This window comes from Oncorhynchus keta, unplaced genomic scaffold (assembly GCF_023373465.1).
Source record: "Oncorhynchus keta strain PuntledgeMale-10-30-2019 unplaced genomic scaffold, Oket_V2 Un_contig_2262_pilon_pilon, whole genome shotgun sequence".
Lineage (NCBI taxonomy): Eukaryota > Metazoa > Chordata > Actinopteri > Salmoniformes > Salmonidae > Oncorhynchus > Oncorhynchus keta.
In genome coordinates, this window is record NW_026282989.1 from 30,001 (window position 1) to 49,220 (window position 19,220).

At 47.5% G+C, this 19,220-nt stretch overlaps 1 protein-coding gene across 1 annotated transcript in view; it reads right to left on the minus strand.

The window, feature by feature from the left end:
• Positions 1–1,010: 1,010 nt before the first annotated feature.
• LOC127921582 (protein eyes shut homolog) overlaps positions 1,011–19,220 on the minus strand; it is a gene marked incomplete at its 3' end in the record, with an annotated part of 213,306 nt that continues 195,096 nt past the window's right edge. The window contains 2 exon segments of the mRNA XM_052505176.1: positions 1,011–1,270; positions 4,223–4,344. Of these exon segments, the coding sequence (XP_052361136.1) occupies positions 1,011–1,270; positions 4,223–4,344 (382 nt within the window).

Genomic DNA, 19,220 nt, shown 5'->3' on the forward strand with positions numbered 1-19,220 from the left:
CTAGACCACAGGAACTAATAGCTCACTGGACTACACCACAGGAACTAAGAGTAACTCACTGCACTACACCACAGGAACTAAGAGTAGTTCACTGGACTAGACCACAGGAACTAAGAGCAACTCACTGCACTACACCACAGGAACTAAGAGTAACTCACTGCACTACACCACAGGAACTAATAGTAGCTCACCGGACTACACCACAGGAACTAAGAGTAGTTCACTGGACTCGACCAGAGGAACTAATAGTATCTCACTGGACTACACCACAGGAACTAAGAGTAACTCACTGCACTACACCACAGGAACTAATAGTAGCTCACTGGACTACACCACAGGAACTAAGAGTAACTCACTGCACTACACCACAGGAACTAATAGTAGCTCACCGGACTACACCACAGGAACTAAGAGTAGTTCACTGGACTCGACCACAGGAACTAATAGTATCTCACTGGACGACACCACAGGAACAAATAGCTCACTGGACTACACCACAGGAACTAATAGTAGCTCACTGGACTACACCACAGGAACTAAGAGTAACTCACTGCACCACACCACAGGAACTAATAGTAGTTCACTGGACTAGACCACAGGAACTAATAGTAGCTCACCGGACTACACCACAGGAACTAAGAGTAGTTCACTGGACTCGACCACAGGAACTAATAGTATCTCACTGGACTACACCACAGGAACAAATAGCTCACTGGACTACAGCACAGGAACTAATATTAGCTCACTGGAATACACCACAGGAACTAATTGTAGGTCACTGGACTACACAACAGAAACTAATAGTCGTTCACTGGAATACACCACAGGAAGTAATTGTAGGTCACTGGACTACACCACAGGAACTAATAGTAGCTCACTGGAATACACCACAGGAAGTAATAGTAGTTCACTGGAATACACCACAGGAAGTAATTGTAGGTCACTGGACTACACAACAGGAACTAATAGTAGCTCACTGGAATACACCACAGGAACTAATAGTAGCTCACCGGGACGGCATCTGCAGGCTGCTGTTCCATCAGAACGAGTCAGGCAGGTGGCATTGTGCAGGCAGGGATCGTGGGCAGGGTCACAGGGGTCAAAGGGCATGTTGCATAAGGGCCCACTGAAGAAGGGGGGGCAGGAGCAGCTGAACTCCCCAGGTAGGGGTGACTCCTGACACTGAGCTCCGTTCAGACAGGGCCCAGAGTCACACTCATCCACATCCTCAGAGCAGTCCACACCTACCCAGCCCTGCGGGCATAGACACCTGGGGAAACAGGAGGCGTTAGGGTTGGTATTGATGTTCTCTATACAAAGGTTGGAGATTGTTTATTTAAAAATAAATGATATGCCTATGTGTTTATGATGTAACTAGCAACATAGCGGTAAGGGGGACCAGATAGGAAAGGGGAGCTCTGGTTGATCTTGATATTCACATATAATACAAAGGTTGGGGATGGTTTCTACAAAATAAATGATGTTTGTTAATGATTTAACTAACAACATGTTATTTCCCTCCATGCTCTCTCTCACGTGGTGTCCAGTGTGAACTTAAGTTCTCTCTCTCTCCTTCCTCTCTTCCTCTCTCCCACTCTCCCTCCAACCTCACATTCTCTCTCTCCTCTCTCCCTCCATCCTTACATTCTCTCTCTCTCCTCCCCTCCTCCTCCTCTCTCCCTCCATCCTCACATTCTCTCTCTCCTCCCCCTCCTCCTCTCTCCCTCCATCCTCATATTCTCTCTCCCCCCCTCCTCTCCCACTCTCCCTCCATCCTCACATTCTCTCTCTCTCCTGCCCCTATCTCCCTCCATCCTCAAATTCTCTGTCTCTCCATCCTTCCCCTCCTGCATCTCTTTCTCCATCTTCCCCTTCTATCTCGCTCTCTCTCCATCCTCCCCCTCATCTCTCTCTCTCCCTCCATCCTCACATTCTCTCTCTCTCTCTCCTCTCCTCTCTCTCTCTCCTCCCCCTCATTTCTCTCTCCTCTCCCTCCATCCTCACATTCTCTCTCTCTCCCCCCCCTCCCCTCCTCTCTCTCTCTCTCTCGCTCGCTCTTTCCTCCCCCTATCTCTCTCAGTCTCTCCATCCTCCCCCTCCATCTCTCTCTCTCCCCCCAGTGTGAAGACACATTAGGTTGAGCAAATACAGCCGTTTTCCCTCCCGATGACTCACAGATCCCCAGAAACCCTTCATGCTGTGAGCCATTGATTGATTCATTAGTTTGACCTGCCATCTGCAGTTCATTATTGCTGATGCTGTTAGCTAGGTGGAAAATATAATCACTATCTGGGCATTTTCCTCCTTTTCTCCCACACACTCATATTTTTCATATTTTCTTGGATAGAGAGAGTGAGAGGAAAGATGGGAAATGACAGTGGGCTGGATTCAAGAGCTGGAGGCAGGGGACATAACAGCTAGACAACCCCAGGCTATCTGAGCAAGGCTTCCTTGCATTTATTGTGTGACTGTGTAGACTGATCCAATGACAATGTCTGATTAACACTATAGGGTAGACCCACACTGTACAGTCTGATTAACACTATAGGGTGGACCCACACTGTACTCTCTGATTAACACTATAGGGTGGGCCCACACTGTACTGTCTGATTAACACTATAGGGTGGACCCACACTGTACTCTCTGATTAACACTATAGGGTGGACCCACACTGTACTGTCTGATTAACACTATAGGGTGGACCCACACTGTACTCTCTGATTAACACTGATTAACACTATAGGGTGGACCCACACTGTACTGTCTGATTAACACTATAGGGTGGACCCACACTGTACTCTCTGATTAACACTATAGGGTGGACCCACACTGTACTCTCTGATTAACACTATAGGGTGGACCCACACTGATTAACACTATAGGGTGGACCCACACTGTACTGTACTCTCTGATTAACACTATAGGGTGGACCCACACTGTACTCTCTGATTAACACTATAGGGTGGACCCACACTGTACTCTCTGATTAACACTATAGGGTGGACCCACACTGTACTGTCTGATTAACACTATAGGGTGGACCCACACTGTACTCTCTGATTAACACTATAGGACCCACACTGTACTCTCTGATTAACCCACACTGTACTCTCTGATTAACACTATAGGGTGGACCCACACTGTACTGTCTGATTAACACTATAGGGTGGACCCACACTGTACTGTCTGATTAACACTATAGGGTGGACCCACACTGTAACACTGTCTGATTAACACTGATTAGGGTGGACCCACACTGTACTGATTCTGATTAACACTATAGGGTGGACCCACACTGTACTGTCTGATTAACACTATAGGGTGGACCCACACTGTACTCTCTGATTAACACTATAGGGTGGACCCACACTGTACTCTCTGATTAACACTATAGGGTGGACCCACACTGTACTCTCTGATTAACACTATAGGGTGGACCCACACTGTACTCTCTGATTAACACTATAGGGTGGACCCACACTGTACTCTCTGATTAACACTATAGGGTGGACCCACACTGTACTGTCTGATATGTTATTTTCAGTTCGGGGATCTTTAACCAGGCCAGAATCAGGCACAACCCTACTGTGGTACCTACCTGTAGCTTTGTCCTATGTCTGAATCAGACATAACCCTACTGTGGTACCTACCTGTAGCTTTGTCCTATGTCTGAATCAGACACAACCCTACTGTGGTACCTACCTGTAGCTTTGTCCTATGTCTGAATCAGACACAACCCTACTGTGGTACCTACCTGTAGCTTTGTCCTATGTCTGAATCAGACACAACCCTACCGTGGTACCTACCTGTAGCTTTGTCCTATGTCTGAATCAGACACAACCCTACCGTGGTACCTACCTGTAGCTTTGTCCTATGTCTGAATCAGACACAACCCTACTGTGGTACCTACCTGTAGCTTTGTCCTATGTCTGAATCAGACACAACCCTACCGTGGTACCTACCTGTAGCTTTGTCCTATGTCTGAATCAGACACAACCCTACCGTGGTACCTACCTGTAGCTTTGTCCTATGTCTGAATCAGACACAACCCTACCGTGGTACCTACCTGTAGCTTTGTCCTATGTCTGAATCAGACACAACCCTACTGTGGTACCTACCTGTAGCTTTGTCCTATGTCTGAATCAGACACAACCCTACCGTGGTACCTACCTGTAGCTTTGTCCTATGTCTGAATCAGACACAACCCTACTGTGGTACCTACTGGTAGCTGTTGAGGAGGTCAGTACAGGTGGCGTTGTTTAAGCACGGCTGTGATGAACACTCATCTATTTCCTGTTGGCAGAACTCGCCCTCCCATCCGGGGACACAGAGGCACTCGTAAGTCTGGAATACAGGAAGTGAAATAATATATTATAAGTCTGGAATAGAGGAAGTGTAATGATACATCATAAGTCTGGAATACAGGAAGTGAAATAATATATTATAAGTCTGGAATAGAGGAAGTGTAATGATACATAGTAAGTATGGAATACAGGAAGTGAAGTGGTACATCGTAGGTCTCCAATACAGGAAGTGAAATGATACATCGTAGGTCTGGAATACAGGAAGTGAAATGGTACATCGTAGGTCTCTAATACAGGAAGTGAAATGATTTTCATTCTTCTCCTCTTATTAGGGACTGATACATATGTGATCATATTACTCCAGTGCTAGCCTCACTGGCTTCCTGTTAAGGCTGGGGCTGATTTCAAGGTTTTACTGCTAAACTACAAAGCATTCCATGGGCTTGCTCCTACCTATCTTTCCAATTTGGTCCTGCTGTACACACCTACACATATGCTACGGTCACAAGACGCAGGCATCCTTATTTTCCCTAGAATTTCAGAGCAAACAGCTGGAGGCAGGGCTTTCTCCTATAGAGCTCCATGTAAATGGAATGGTCTGCCTATCCATGTGAGAGACGCAGACTCGGTCTCGACCTTTAAGTCTTTACTGAAGACTAGACTGATTGAGTGTAGTCTGGCCCAGGAGTGGGAAGGTGAACGGCAAGGCACTGGAGCGAAGAACCGCCCATGCTGCCTCTGCCTGGCCGGCTCCCCTCTCTCCACTGGGATTCTCTGCCTCTGATCCTATTACGTCACTAGGAGGGGTGCGTCATGTCGTGCCAGGCTTTAGTGGGTTGAGTCACTGACGTGATCTTCCTGTCCGGTTTTGCGGCCCTCTCGGGCTCATGCGGTGTATGAGATCTTCGTGGGCTATACTCAGCCTTGTCTAAGGGTAGTAAGTTGGTGGTCTGTTGATATCCCTCTAGTGGTGTGGGGGCTGTGCTTTGGCAGAGTGGGTGCCTTAGTCTATGTGCCGGAGGTCTAGGATCCTTCTGTCCACTCTCCTGTCTTATCTGGTGTAATTATCCTGTCTTACCTGGTGTAATTATCCTGTCTTACCTGGTGTAATTATCCTGTCTTACCTGGTGTAATTCTCCTATCTTATCTGGTGTAATTGTCCTGTCTTATCTGGTGTAATTGTCCTGTCTTATCTGGTGTAATTATCCTGTCTTACCTGGTGTCTTATCTGTGTGAACTTAAGTATGCTCTCTTCAATTCTCCCACAACCCATCTCTCTCTCTCCCCCATGTCTCTCTCTCTCTCCCTCCCGGAGGACCTGAGCCCTAGGACCATACCTCAGGACTACCTGGTCTGAAGACTCCTGGCTGTCCCCAATCCACCAGGTCGTACTGCTGATCCAGTTTCAACTGTTCTGCCTGCAGCTATGGAACCCTGACCTGTTCTCCGGACGTGCTACTTTGTCCCGGACCTGCAGTTGTCACCTCTCTCTTTCCCTCCCTTTTCTCCCACACCTGCTGTTTCAACCTCTGAATGCTCGGCTATGAAACAACAATTGACATTTACTTTACTCCTGAGGTGCTGACCTGTTGCACCCACTACAACCACTGTGATTATTATTTCACCCTGCTGGTCATCTATGAATATTTGAACATCTTGAAGAACGATCTGGAATTAATGGCCATATACTCGTATAATCTCTACCCAGTACAGCCAGTAGAGGACTGGCCACCCCTCAGAGCCTGGTTCCTCTCTACCCAGTACAGCCAGAAAAGGACTGGCCACCCCTCAGAGCCTGGTTCCTCTCTACCCAGTACAGCCTGTCAGGACCCGGTTACGAACCCAGGTCTCCGGAGTGAGAAACAGTCACTTAACCAACTGCTCCACGAATAGTCGGCAGAACCCAGAAGATGAGGCAGACACAGCAGTACTTGAGACGGTGTATTTAATTAATGAAGTAAAAAAAGTGAAGTCCTTCAGGAAAACATGTAACTCCACAACCTCAAAAGGAATTCCACAAGAACAAAGGTAATCCTCCAAGACAAAAAGGTAAATCCACAAGGTGGTAGGTATAGCATAAAAAGCCTCAAAAGATACTCAAAAATAAATAAACAAGAACAAAAAAAACAGAATTCCACAAGAGAGTCCACCGGGATCAACAAGAGTTCACAGAATACTAGGGCTGGGTGCTAACATACAAACACAGAGCAAAGAACTGAGGAAAACTAAGGGTTTAAATACAATCAGGAGAAACAAGGCACAGGTGCAAATAATAATGGGGATCAAGGGAAAACAAAAGGTCAAAAAGCACAATGGGGGCATCTAGTGACCAAAAACCGGAACAACCCTGGCCAAATCCTGACAGAATCCCCCCTAGGAACGGCTCCTGACGTTCCTACCAGCTCTCTCGGGGTGGAGGGCCCTGAACTGACGAATGAGGTCAGGGTCCAGTATGTCTTTGGCAGGAACCCAGGAGCGCTCCTCGGGACCGTAGCCTTCCCAGTCCACCAGATACTGCCAGGACCGCTGCACCCGGCGGGAATCCAGTATCCGATGGACGGTATAAGCCGGCTGGCCTCCAATGACACGAGGCAGAGGGGAGGTCTGTCTGCCGGGACAAGGGAGAAAAACAACAGGTTTTAATAAGGAAATGTGAAACGTGGGATTAATCTTAAGGGCTCTGGGTAAGTGTAGGCGATAAGAAACTGGGTTAACTCTCCTGGCAACCTTAAAGGGACCAATGTATTTTTGGGACAGCTTGCGAGACTCCACCCATAGTGGTAAGTCTCTTGTGGAGAGCCAGACTCTCTGGCCGGGGCGCAGGGTAGGCCCGGGACGGCGACGTCTGTTGGCTTGTTGTTGGTACCTCTGTGAGGAACGCATAAGATTAAGACGGGTCTTCCTCCACATAAGCCGACAGCGTCTGACGAACTTCAAGGCTGAAGGCACTCTGACTTCTGCCTCCTGGTCCGGGAACAATGGAGGGGCATAGCCAAACTGACACTCGTGCGGGGACATACCAGTGGAGGAGGAGCGCAAGGTGTTGTGAAGGACGACCATGTGGACGGGTTGTTACGAGTCATACATCGGAGGGTGGTTTCCAGCTCTTGATTCATCCTTTCTGTTTGGCCGTTGGACTCCGGATGGTACCCTGAAGATAGACTGGCAGAAGCCCCCATGAGTTGGCAGAAGGCCTTCCAAAACCTTGAGGCGAACTGGGGACCTCTGTCAGAAACCATATCTTAAGGAATGCCGAAGACTCGGAACACATGATTAATTACCAACTCAGCCGTTTCCTTGGCAGAAGGTAACTTAGTCAGAGGGACGAACCTGGCCGCCTTTGAAAACCTGTCGATTATGACTAGGATAGTAGCATTGCCATGGGATGGAGGAAGGCCAGTAATAAAGTCCAACGAGATATGGGACCAGGGTCTGTGGGGAACAGGTAAAGGGTGAAGGAGTCCTTGAGGGCGGAGGTGAGAAGATTTGCCCTGGCAGCACACGGGGCAGGCATTGACGAAAGTGGCAATGTCTTCTCTTATGGTAGGCCACCAGAACTTACGCTGGATGAACTCCAAGGTGCGACCTACGCCCGGGTGACAGGTGAGGCGAGAGGAGTGCCCCCACAGAAGGACCTGAGTCCTCACTGCCTTGGGGACAAACAACCGATTGGCAGGACCTCCTTTCGGGTCCGGTTCGATAGCTTGAGCTCGTCTCACGGTATCCTCAACTTGCCACGAGATCGGAGCCACGATCTTAGCAGCAGGAAGGACAGGCATGTCCGTGTCATCTCGAATGGCAGGAGCGTAGACTCGGGACAGGGCATCCGGTTTGAGATTCTTCGACCCGGGCCGATAGGTGAGGATAAACTGGAATCGATTGAAGAAAAGAGACCATCTAGCTTGTCTAGAGTTCAACCGCTTCGCCTGCTGGATATACTCCAGATTTTTGTGGTCCGTAAGCACTTGAAACGGGTGAGAAGCCCCCTCGAGCCAGTGTCTCCATTCCTTCAATGCCATCTTAACCGCTAGGAGTTCACGATCCCCCACATCGTAGTTCCTCTCAGCCGGGGTAAGCCGGTGTGAGAAGAAAGCGCACGGATGAAGCTTCTTGTCTTCACCCCTCTGAGACAGGACAGCTCCAACACCAACCTCTGAGGAGTCTACCTCCACCACAAACGGTTCATCCGTAGTCGGTAGTATCAGGATGGGAGCAGAGAGGACGCGCTGCTTGAGTCCTTGGAAGGCCGTCTCAGCTTCTCTTCCCCACAAAAACCTTGCATTGCCACCCTTGGTTAAAGCTGAGAGAGGGGCTGCGACCAAGCTGAAGTTCTTGATGAACTTGCGGTAAAAGTTTGTGAAGCCCAGGAAACGCTGAACTTCCTTAACGGATTTGGGGGTGGGCCAATCTGCTACCGCCCCTACCTTCCTGGGGTCCATTTGGACTCGACCGGGTTCCACTACAAATCCCAGGAATTGTACTCGGGATGAATGGAATTCACATTTTTCCGGCTTAACGTACAGATGGCTGTCTAGGAGGCGTTTGAGTACTTGTCTGACATGCTTTGTGTGTTCTTGAAGAGAGCTCGAAAAGATGAGGATGTCATCCAAGTAAACGAACACAAATATGTTAAGCATATCCCTAAGCACATTGTTTATGAGCGCTTGGAACACCGCTGGGGCGTTGGTCAGGCCGAAGGGCATCACCAAGTATTCATAGTGACCAGTGGGCGTGTTGAAGGCGGTCTTCCACTCGTCACCAGGTCTGATCCGCACAAGATGGTATGCGTTCCGCAGGTCAAGCTTAGTGAAAACAACTGCTTCCTGGAGCAGCTCGAAGACTGTGGCCATACGGGGTAGCGGGTAACGGTTACGGACGGTTATGGCATTGAGTCCCCGGTAGTCGATGCAAGGACGTAATCCACCGTCTTTCTTGGCCACAAAGAAAAACCCTGCTCCCGCCGGGGAGGTGGATGGACGCATGAGGCCTGCATCCAGAGCGTCCTTGATGTAGGTATCCATAGCAGCTCGTTCGGGTGGAGATAGGGAAAAGATCCGACCCCTGGGGGCAAGTGCCCGGAAACAGTTCGATGGGGCAATCATAAGGTCTATGGGGTGGTAGCATGGTGGCCCTCTGTTTGCTAAATACCAGTTTGAGGTCATGGTAACACTCGAGAACTCTGGTCAGGTCGATGGATTCTAAAGACTCGGGAGTAGAACTCGGGAATTCGGGAAAATACAAGTAGCTTGGCATGTAGGACCCCACTGCTTGATAGTGCCCACAGACCAGTCGATGTGAGGGTTATGGCTGTGAAGCCAGGGGTATCCAAGGACGAGAGGGAACTCGGAACAGGAGATCAAATGAAAGTTCATCAATTCCTGGTGTTGTGAAACTGAAAGTCGCAAGGAGGTAGTGACATGAGTGACAAGTCCAGATCCCAAAGGGCTTCCATCCAATGTAGTATCCCTCATGGGGTCACTTAGAGGTTCAGAGGGAACGCCATTCTCCTTCGCCCAGACACCATCCATGAAGTTACCTGCGGCTCCAGAGTGTACCAAGGCTTGAAGGTGAAGCTTGTGGTTGTCCCAGGAAAGGGTGATTGGAATGAGCAGACGGGAGTTGGACGGATGGGAGGAGGTTATGTTTCCCGTTACAGTTCCCCCCGGTCTGTACGGGACAGAGCGTTTCCCTGGAGCCCGGGACACGTGGAACGGAAATGGCCCGGTTTGCCGCAATATAGACAGCGTCGCTCCCTCATCTGGCGGTCTCTCTCAGCCTGGGAGATGCGTCCAATCTGCATGGGTTCCGGTGGAGCCAGCGAGGATAAAGGTGGGGACTCGGAGCTGGGACTGATAGGGGCTAGAGGTCTACGGTTGAGTTCTCTCTCTCTCAGACGCTGGTCAATGCGTGAGGCCAACTTGATCAGGGACTCGAGATTGTCCGGTGGTTCCCGAGTGGCCAGTTCATCTTGGATAGTGTCGGAAAGGCCTTTCAGAAAGCACACCGTGAGCGCCTCGTTGTTCCAGCCACTCGCTGCTGCCACCATGCGGAACTGGATGGCATAGCTGTTTGGCTGAGTCAGGACCACTGCTTGGGCCTTGAAACACTTGTTTGAATTCCTCAGCAAAGGCAGAGTAGCTGGCACAGCAGGAACTATGGTCATCCCACACAGCAGTAGCCCAGGCCAGGGCTTTTTCCGACAGCAGGGTGATGATATATGCGATCTTAGACCGGTCGGTGGGGAACGGCGAGGGTTTCAGCTCGAAGGAGAGAGAACATTGGGTGAGAAACCCTTTACAAGCACTTGGATCACCTGAGAACCGTTGGGGAGGTGGAAGAAGAGGTTCAGCCAGGGGGTTAACTGCCATGGGAACGTGAATCTGAGGTACTGGGACGGGAACTGTTGCCAGGGTAAGTCGATCAGATATCTGCTTTATGGAAGTCAGCATCTCCGACAGAAGATGAGAATGTCTAGCCATTAAGGCCTCTTGCTGACCCAGGGCGGCTTCGTGGCGTTGGACAGTCTCCTGGTGGTGGGACAGCATGGCAACAAGGTCCTGGGAACTGGCTGCCTCTGGGTTAATTTTTGGCTCTGTGTTTCTGTCAGGACCCGGTTACGAACCCGGGTCTCCGGAGTGAGAAATAGTCACTTAACCAACTGAGCCACGAAAAGTCGGCAGAACCCAGAAGATGAGGCAGACACAGCAGTACTTGAGACTGTGTATTTAATGAAGGAAAACATGTAACTCCACAACCTCAAAAGGAATTCCACAAGAACAAAGGTAATCCTTCAAGACAAAAAGGTAAATCTACAAGGTGGTAGGTATAGCATAAAAAGCCTCAAAATATACTCAAAAATAAATAAACAAGAACAAAAAAAACAGAATTCCACAAGAGAGTCCACCGGGATCAACAAGAGTTCACAGAATACTAGGGCTGGGTGCTAACATACAAACACAGAGCAAAGAACTGAGGAAAACTAAGGGTTTAAATACAATCAGGGGAAACGAGGCACAGGTGCAAATAATAATGGGGATCAAGGGAAAACAAAAGGTCAAAAAGCACAATGGGGGCATCTAGTGACCAAAAACCGGAACAACCCTGGCCAAATCCTGACACAGCCAGTAGAGGACTGGTCACCCCTCAGAGCCTGGTTCCTCTCTACCCAGTACAGCCAGAAGAGGACTGGTCACCCCTCAGAGCCTGGTTCTTCTCTACCCAGTACAGCCAGAAGAGGACTGGTCACCCCTCAGAGCCTGGTTCCTCTCTACCCAGTACAGCCAGAAGAAGACTGGTCACCCCTCAGAGCCTGGTTCCTCTCTACCCAGTACAGACAGAAGAGGACTGGTCACCCCTCAGAGCCTGGTTCCTCTACCCAGTACAGCCAGAAGAGGACTGGTCTCCCCTCAGAGCCTGGTTCCTCTCTACCCAGTACAGCCAGAAGAGGACTGGTCACCCCTCAGAGCCTGGTTCCTCTCTACCCAGTACAGCCAGAAGAGGACTCGCCACCCCTCAGAGCCTGGTTCCTCTCTACCCAGTACAACCAGAAGAGGACTGGCCACCCCTCAGAGCCTGGTTCCTCTCTACCCAGTACAACCAGAAGAGGACTGGCCACCCCTCAGAGCCTGGTTCCTCTCTAGGTTTCTTCCTAGGTTCCTACCTTTCTAAGGAGTTTTTCCTAGCCACCGTACTTCTACATCTGTATTGCTTGCTGTTTGGGGTTTTAGGCTGTGTTGCTGTATAGCACTTTGTGACATCTGCTGATGTAAAAAGGGCTTTATAAATGCATTTGATTTGATTTAGATCTGGGACATCAGGTGGGTGCAATTATTATCAGGTAGAAGAGAAAGCCATCAGAGCTCAGGACCTCCAGGCACAGATTGCATGACCTAATACAGTAATACATTTACATTACATTTACATTTAAGTCATTTAGCAGACGCTCTTATCCAGAGCGACTTACAAATTGGTACACCTGTTGCCCTCCACCACTCCTCTTCCTGGTTCAACAGGCCAACTATGTAAAGAGAACATAGTTGTAGTGTTTTCTACCTATAAACCTGCCACATCTACACATAATATTATCCCACCGCTGCTACCAATGTTTCACTGAATGAGCTTATCGTCAATAGTTTTTTTTTCTCCCAATATTGTACCCAAGTTAAACCTCCCACATTTTGAGTAATATCATGATACTGCTGTTAACAAATGCAGCATTCAATTATATTCATATGAATACTTAAGAATGTTATACTACAAAAAGACCTCTCCTGGGAAATATGTTTGAAGCTACAATCTAGCATTTGTTCTTAAGGAAAATAATTAGTCCCACCACTTGTTTTGGGTTTTGGTAAACAGCTGAGGGATGGGGAAATGCATACAGAACAAAATATCAACGCAACATAAAGTGTTGGCCCTGTGTTTCATGAGTTCAAATAAAAGATCCCCAGACATTTTCCATACGCACAAAAAATGTTTGTGAGCATTTCTCCTTTGCCAAGATAAAGAATCCACCTGACAGGTGTGGCATATCAAGAAGCTGATTAAACAGCATGATCATTGCACAGGTGCATCTTTTGCTGGGGACAATAAACTAAAATATGCAGTTTTGGCACACATGCCACAGATGTCTCAAGTTTTGAGGGAGGGTGCAATTGGCATACTGACTGCAGGAATGTCCACCAGAGCTGTTGCCAGTTAATTGAATGTTCATTTCTCTATCATAAGCCGCCTCCAACGTCATTTTACATAATTTGGCAGTACATCCAACCAGCCTCATAACCGCAGACCCTGAGTAACCACGCCAGCCCAGGACCTCCACATCATCTGAGACCAGTCACCCGGACAGCTGATGAAACTGTGGGTTTGCACAACCAAAGAATTTCTGCACAAACGGTCAGACTCCATTTTGCTGATCCCTGCCTACAGGCAGAAATTAAAACAAGAGGCTCCCACGCTGAGGTCTGTCCAACGCTGGTCAGACCAAGCTGACTCTACACTCAAGACTGCTTCCATCACGTGGACTGGGACATGTTTGACCAGATGGGAATACAGATACGCTGATTCATCAGTTCATTAGAACGTGCGTCGAAGATGTGTTCCCATAGCAACAATAAAAACATTCCCTAACCAGAAACCGTGGATTGATGGCAGCCGTGAAACTGAAAGCGGAACCACTGCTTTTAATCAGGGCAAGGTGTCTGGCAACATGACTGAATACAAACAGTGCAGCTATTCCCTCCGCAAGGCTATTAAACAAGCTAAGCGTCAGTACAGAGACAAAGTGGAATCTCAATTCAACGGCTCAGACACAAGAGGCATGTGGCAGGGTCTACAGTCAATCACGGACTACAAGATGAAATCCAGCCCAGTCACGGACCAGGATGTCTTGCTCCCAGGCAGACTAAATAACTTTTTGCCCGCTTTGAGGACAATACAGTGTCACTGCCACGGCCTGCAACGGAAACATGCGGTCTCTCCTTCACTGCAGCCGAGGTGAGTAAGACATTTAAACGTGTTAACAAGGCTGCAGGCCCAGACGGCATCCCCAGCCGCGCCCTCAGAGCATGCGCAGACCAGCTGGCCGGTGTGTTTACGGACATATTCAATCAATCCCTATACCAGTCTGCTGTTCCCACATGCTTCAAGAGGGCCACCATTGTTCCTGTTCCCAAGAAAGCTAAGGTAACTGAGCTAAACGACTACCGCCCGTAGCACTCACTTCCGTCATCATGAAGTGCTTTGAGAGACTAGTCAGGACCATATCACCTCCACCCTACCTGACACCCTAGACCCACTCCAATTTGCTTACCGCCCAAATAGGTCCACAGACGATGCAATCTCAACCACACTGCACACTGCCCTAACCCACCTGGACAAGAGGAATACCTATGTGAGAATGCTGTTCATCGACTACAGCTCGGCATTCAACACCATAGTACCCTCCAAGCTCGTCATCAAGCTCGAGACCCTGGGTCTGACCCCGCCCTGTGCAACTGGGTACTGGACTTCCTGACGGGCCGCCCCCAGGTGGTGAGGGTAGACAACAACATCTCCTCCCCCTGATCCTGAGCCTGTTCACCCACGACTCACGCACGCCTCCAACTCAATCATCAAGTTTGCGGACGACACAACAGTGGTAGGCTTGATTACCAACAACGACGAGACGGCCTACAGGGAGGAGGTGAGGGCCCTCGGAGTGTGGTGTCAGGAAAATAACCTCACACTCAACGTCAACAAAACTAAGGAGATGATTGTGGACTTCAGGAAACAGCAGAGGGAACACCCCCTATCCACATCGATGGAACAGTAGTGGAGAGGGTAGCTAGTTTTAAGTTCCTCGGCATACACATCACAGACAAACTGAATTGGTCCACTCACACTGACAGCGTCGTGAAGAAGGCGCAGCAGCGCCTATTCAACCTCAGGAGGCTGAAGAAGTCGGCTTGTCACCAAAAGCACTCACAAACTTCTACAGATGCACAATCGAGAGCATCCTGGCGGGCTGTATCACCGCCTGGTACGGCAACTGCTCCGCCCTCAACCGTAAGGCTCTCCAGAGGGTAGTGAGGACTGCACAACGCATCACCGGGGCAAACTACCTGCCCTCCAGGACACCTACACCACCCGTTGTTACAGGAAGGCCATAAAGATCATCAAGGACATCAACCACCCAACCACTGCCTGTTCACCCCGCTATCATCCAGAAGGCGAGGTCAGTACAGGTGCATCAAAGCTGGGACCGAGAGACTGAAAAACAGCTTCTATCTCAAGGCCATCAGACTGTTAAACAGCCACCACTAACAGTGTGAGTGGCTGCTGCCAACACACTGTCATTGACACTGACCCAACTCCAGCCATTTTAATAATGGGAATTGATGGGAATTATGTAAATATATCACTAGCCACTTTAAACAATGCTACCTTATATAATGTTACTTACCCTACATTATTCATCTCATATGCATATGTATATACTGTACTCTACATCATCGACTGCATCCTTATGTAACACATGTATCACTAGCCACTTTAACTATGCCACTTTGTTTACTTTGTCTACACACTCATCTCATATGTATATACTGTACTCGATACCATCTACTGTATGCTGCTCTGTACCATCACTCATTCATATATCCTTATGTACATATTCCTTATCCCCTTACACTGTGTATAAGACAGTAGTTTTGGAATTGTTAGTTAGATTACTTGTTGGTTATCACTGCATTGTCGGAACTAGAAGCACAAGCATTTCGCTACACTCGCATTTAACATCTGCTGTATGTGACAAATAAATTTGATTTGATTTGATTTGATTTGATTTGAAACCGTCTCAAGGAAGCTCATCTATGTGCTCGTCGTCCTCACCAGGGTCTTGACCTGACAGAACTTCGGCATCATAACTGACCTCAGTGTGCAAATGCTCACCTTCGATGGCCACTGGCACGCTGAAAAAGTGTGCTCATCACCGGTTTCAACTGTACCGGGCAGATGGCAGATTGATGTCAATGTTGTGAACAGAGTGCCCCATGGTGGCGGAGGGGTTTTGGTATGGGCAGGCATAAGCTACGGACAACGTACACAATTGCATTTTATCGATTTCAATTTGAACGCACAGAGATACAGTGACGAGATCCTGAGGGCCATTGTTGTGCAATTCATCCACCACCATCACCTCATGTTTCAGCGTGATAATGCACGGCCCCATGTCGCAAGGATTTGCACACAAATCCTGGAGGCTGAAAATGTCCCAGTTCTTCCATGGCCTGCATACTCACTAGACATGTCACCCATTGAGCATGTTTTCGATGCTCTGGATCGAAGCGTGTACAACAGAGTTTTCCAGTTCCCACCAATATCCAGCAACTTCGCACAGCCATTGAAGAGGAGTGGGGCAACATTCCACAGGCCACAATCAACAGCCTGATCAACTCTATGTGAAGTAGATGTGTCACGCTGCATGAGGCAAATGGTGGTCACACCAGATACGGACTGGTTTTCTGACCCATGCCCCTTTAAAGTATCTGTGACCAACAGATGCATATATGTATTCCCAGTCATGTGAAATCCATAGATTATGAATATATTGTGATTTACTGATATCCTTATATGAACTGTAACTCAGTAAAATCTTTGAAATTGTTGAATGTTGCGTTTATCGCAGATTGTAGCTTTAATCTGTGGAATCGTCATGGTTGACTTGGAATTCCACTACTGTATATTCCAAACACCACCCAACTCTTTTAACATATTCAGGGCCTGCTTTTCAAGGTATAACTTTGTTAGCATCTGCTACTTCTGTGTACACTGAGTGTATAAAACATTAAGAACACCTTCTCTTTCCGTGACATAGACTGACCAGGTGAATCCAGGTGAAAGATACAATCCTTTATTGATGTCACCTGTTAAATCCACTTCAATCAGTGTAGATGAAGGGGAGGAGACGGGTTAAAGAAGGATTTTTAAGCCCTGAGACAATTGAAACATGGATTGTGTATGTGTACCATTCAGAGGGTGAATGGGCAAGATAAAATATGTAAGTGCCTTTGAGTGGAGTATGATAGTAGGTGTTGGGGTGGCAGCGTAGCCTAGTGGTTAGAGCGTTGGACTAGTAACCGGAAGGTTGCGAGTTCAAACCCCGAGCTGCTGTCGTTTGCCCCTGAACAGGGGCAGCTCGTCACAGAAAATAAGAATATGTTCTTAACTGACTTGCCTGGTTAAATAAAGGTAAAATTTAAAAAAAAAATTAAGCACACCGTTTTTAATGTGTCAAGAACTGCAACGCTGCTGGGTTTTTCACACTCAACAGTTTGCCCTGTGTATGAAGAACCACCCAAAGGACATCCAGCCAACTTGACACAACTGTGGGAAGCATTAGAGGCTGTTCTAAGGGAAAAGGGTTGCAACTCGATATTAGGAAGGTGTTGCTGCTGTTTCGCACAGACAGTGTATGAGTCAATTATACAGGGCATTGTGTGTTTCTTAAAATATTTATAGTAATGTAAACTATTTTTGAGGATAGGGCTGATTGTTTTTAGACTTTCTATTCCTATTTGTATTGTATTTCTATTTATTATGGATCCCCATTAGTTACTGCCAAGCAGCAGCTACTCTTCCTGGAGTCTAGCTAAATTAAAGCAGTTACATACAATTAAGAAAACATTATATTGCATTTCATCACACTTTTCACAACACATTAAGTGAATTCCCTCTGGCCACTACCACATATCTACAAGACAAAAGACATGTGTACGTGGGTGTATAGTGCATATGTTATCATGTGTGTGTGTGTCTCTTCACACTGTTCCAAAAGTGTATTTTTACCATTTTAAAAATCTGATTCTACTGTTTGCATGATCTACTTGATGTGGAATAGAGTTCCATGGAGTCATGGCTCTATGTCAGGGTTCCCCAACTGGCGGCCCGTGGGCCAAATCTGGCCTGCCAGCAATATAATTGGGCCCCCCAAAGCCCCTCAAATTAACTATGAATATTTTTGTTCTTTCAAAAAAAACATTTAAAAAAAAAATCTTGGACCTGAGATGCAAAAAGTCCCAAATGCAATGTCTCAAGAAGGAAGTGACCCTACCTAAATAACTCAAAAGTTACATTTTAACTTAATCAATGAGGAGAGAGAATGCAGGAGACAGTCAACTAATAAAGCAGGCAGCGGACCATTTTTTTTAGATGCTGAAATGTAAAGCTGCAACCACAGCGCAATCAATAGGAGGTGAACAGCACCTGGTGCTGAAAATATAGATAACTTCTTCTGCAAGTGGCACCAAGAAACAGATGGAGAAAAACTATACCAGTCGAGTAATTCATTTCAACAATAATCTTCATTTGAATTTGATTTTACAAACAACAAGAGGGCTTAATTGGGGTCTATTTCTTCTGAGTGAAGGCCCATATAAAATTGTTATTAACAAGAAAACAAAATGGCCTAATAGAAGTGGGATTTGTATTTATTTATTAGGCCTACTTACAATTGCAACTGGCCAAAAAGGTGGAATCCTACTAAAAATAATAATTTAAAGAGAAAAAAAGGTGTTTTCATTGTCTGAATGCCTGTGTATCCTTGTACCGGGAGTCTCGGGATAACCTGCTCCTGTAACAACAAAAACAAACATAAAATACTGTCTGCATGAGACCTAAAATAGCCATGGATAAGCACTTATAATAATAATCACAATAATGTTAGTAACCTATAACTATTTATTAAATACTAAGTTACTTACTTAATGGGAAAAGTTTCTCCTCGGGCACGATCTTGTAGATGTCGGGTGAGAGGGATGTGATTTTGATGCGCAGGCAGTCCACGATCTTGTAGATGTCGGGTCAGAGGGATGTGATTTTGATGCTGCAGGCAGTCCACGATCTTGTAGATGTCGGGTGAGAGGGATGTGATTTTGATGCGCAGGCAGTCCACGATCTTGTAGATGTCGGGTCAGAGGGATGTGATTTTGATGCTGCAGGCAGTCCACGATCTTGTAGATGTCGGGTGAGAGGGATGTGATTTTGATGCGCAGGCAGTCCACGATCTTGTAGATGTCGGGTGAGAGGGGTGTGATTTTGATGCGCAGGCAGTCCTCGATTGACTAACGTGAAAGCAGGTTCCTGTCATGAGTCTTCATTACGTTCATAGAGGAAAAGGAGGACTCGCAGGTGTAAGTCAGTCTAAACATTGTTATCACATTTATTGTGTTGTATTCCTCTGAGCATGCCAGCCACAACGCACACAATGACTCAGCAGTCCTGAGCGCATCCCTGATTTGGCTCAATGTTTGGAATTAAAATCAGCTCAGTTTGAATTGCGGCCTCATCCAGGAGGTTATCATTTTCTTAGCAAGGGAGGAGAATTCCCCACCTGGGCGGACTGTGAAAGGATCACGTAGACACGCAATTACAGTGAGG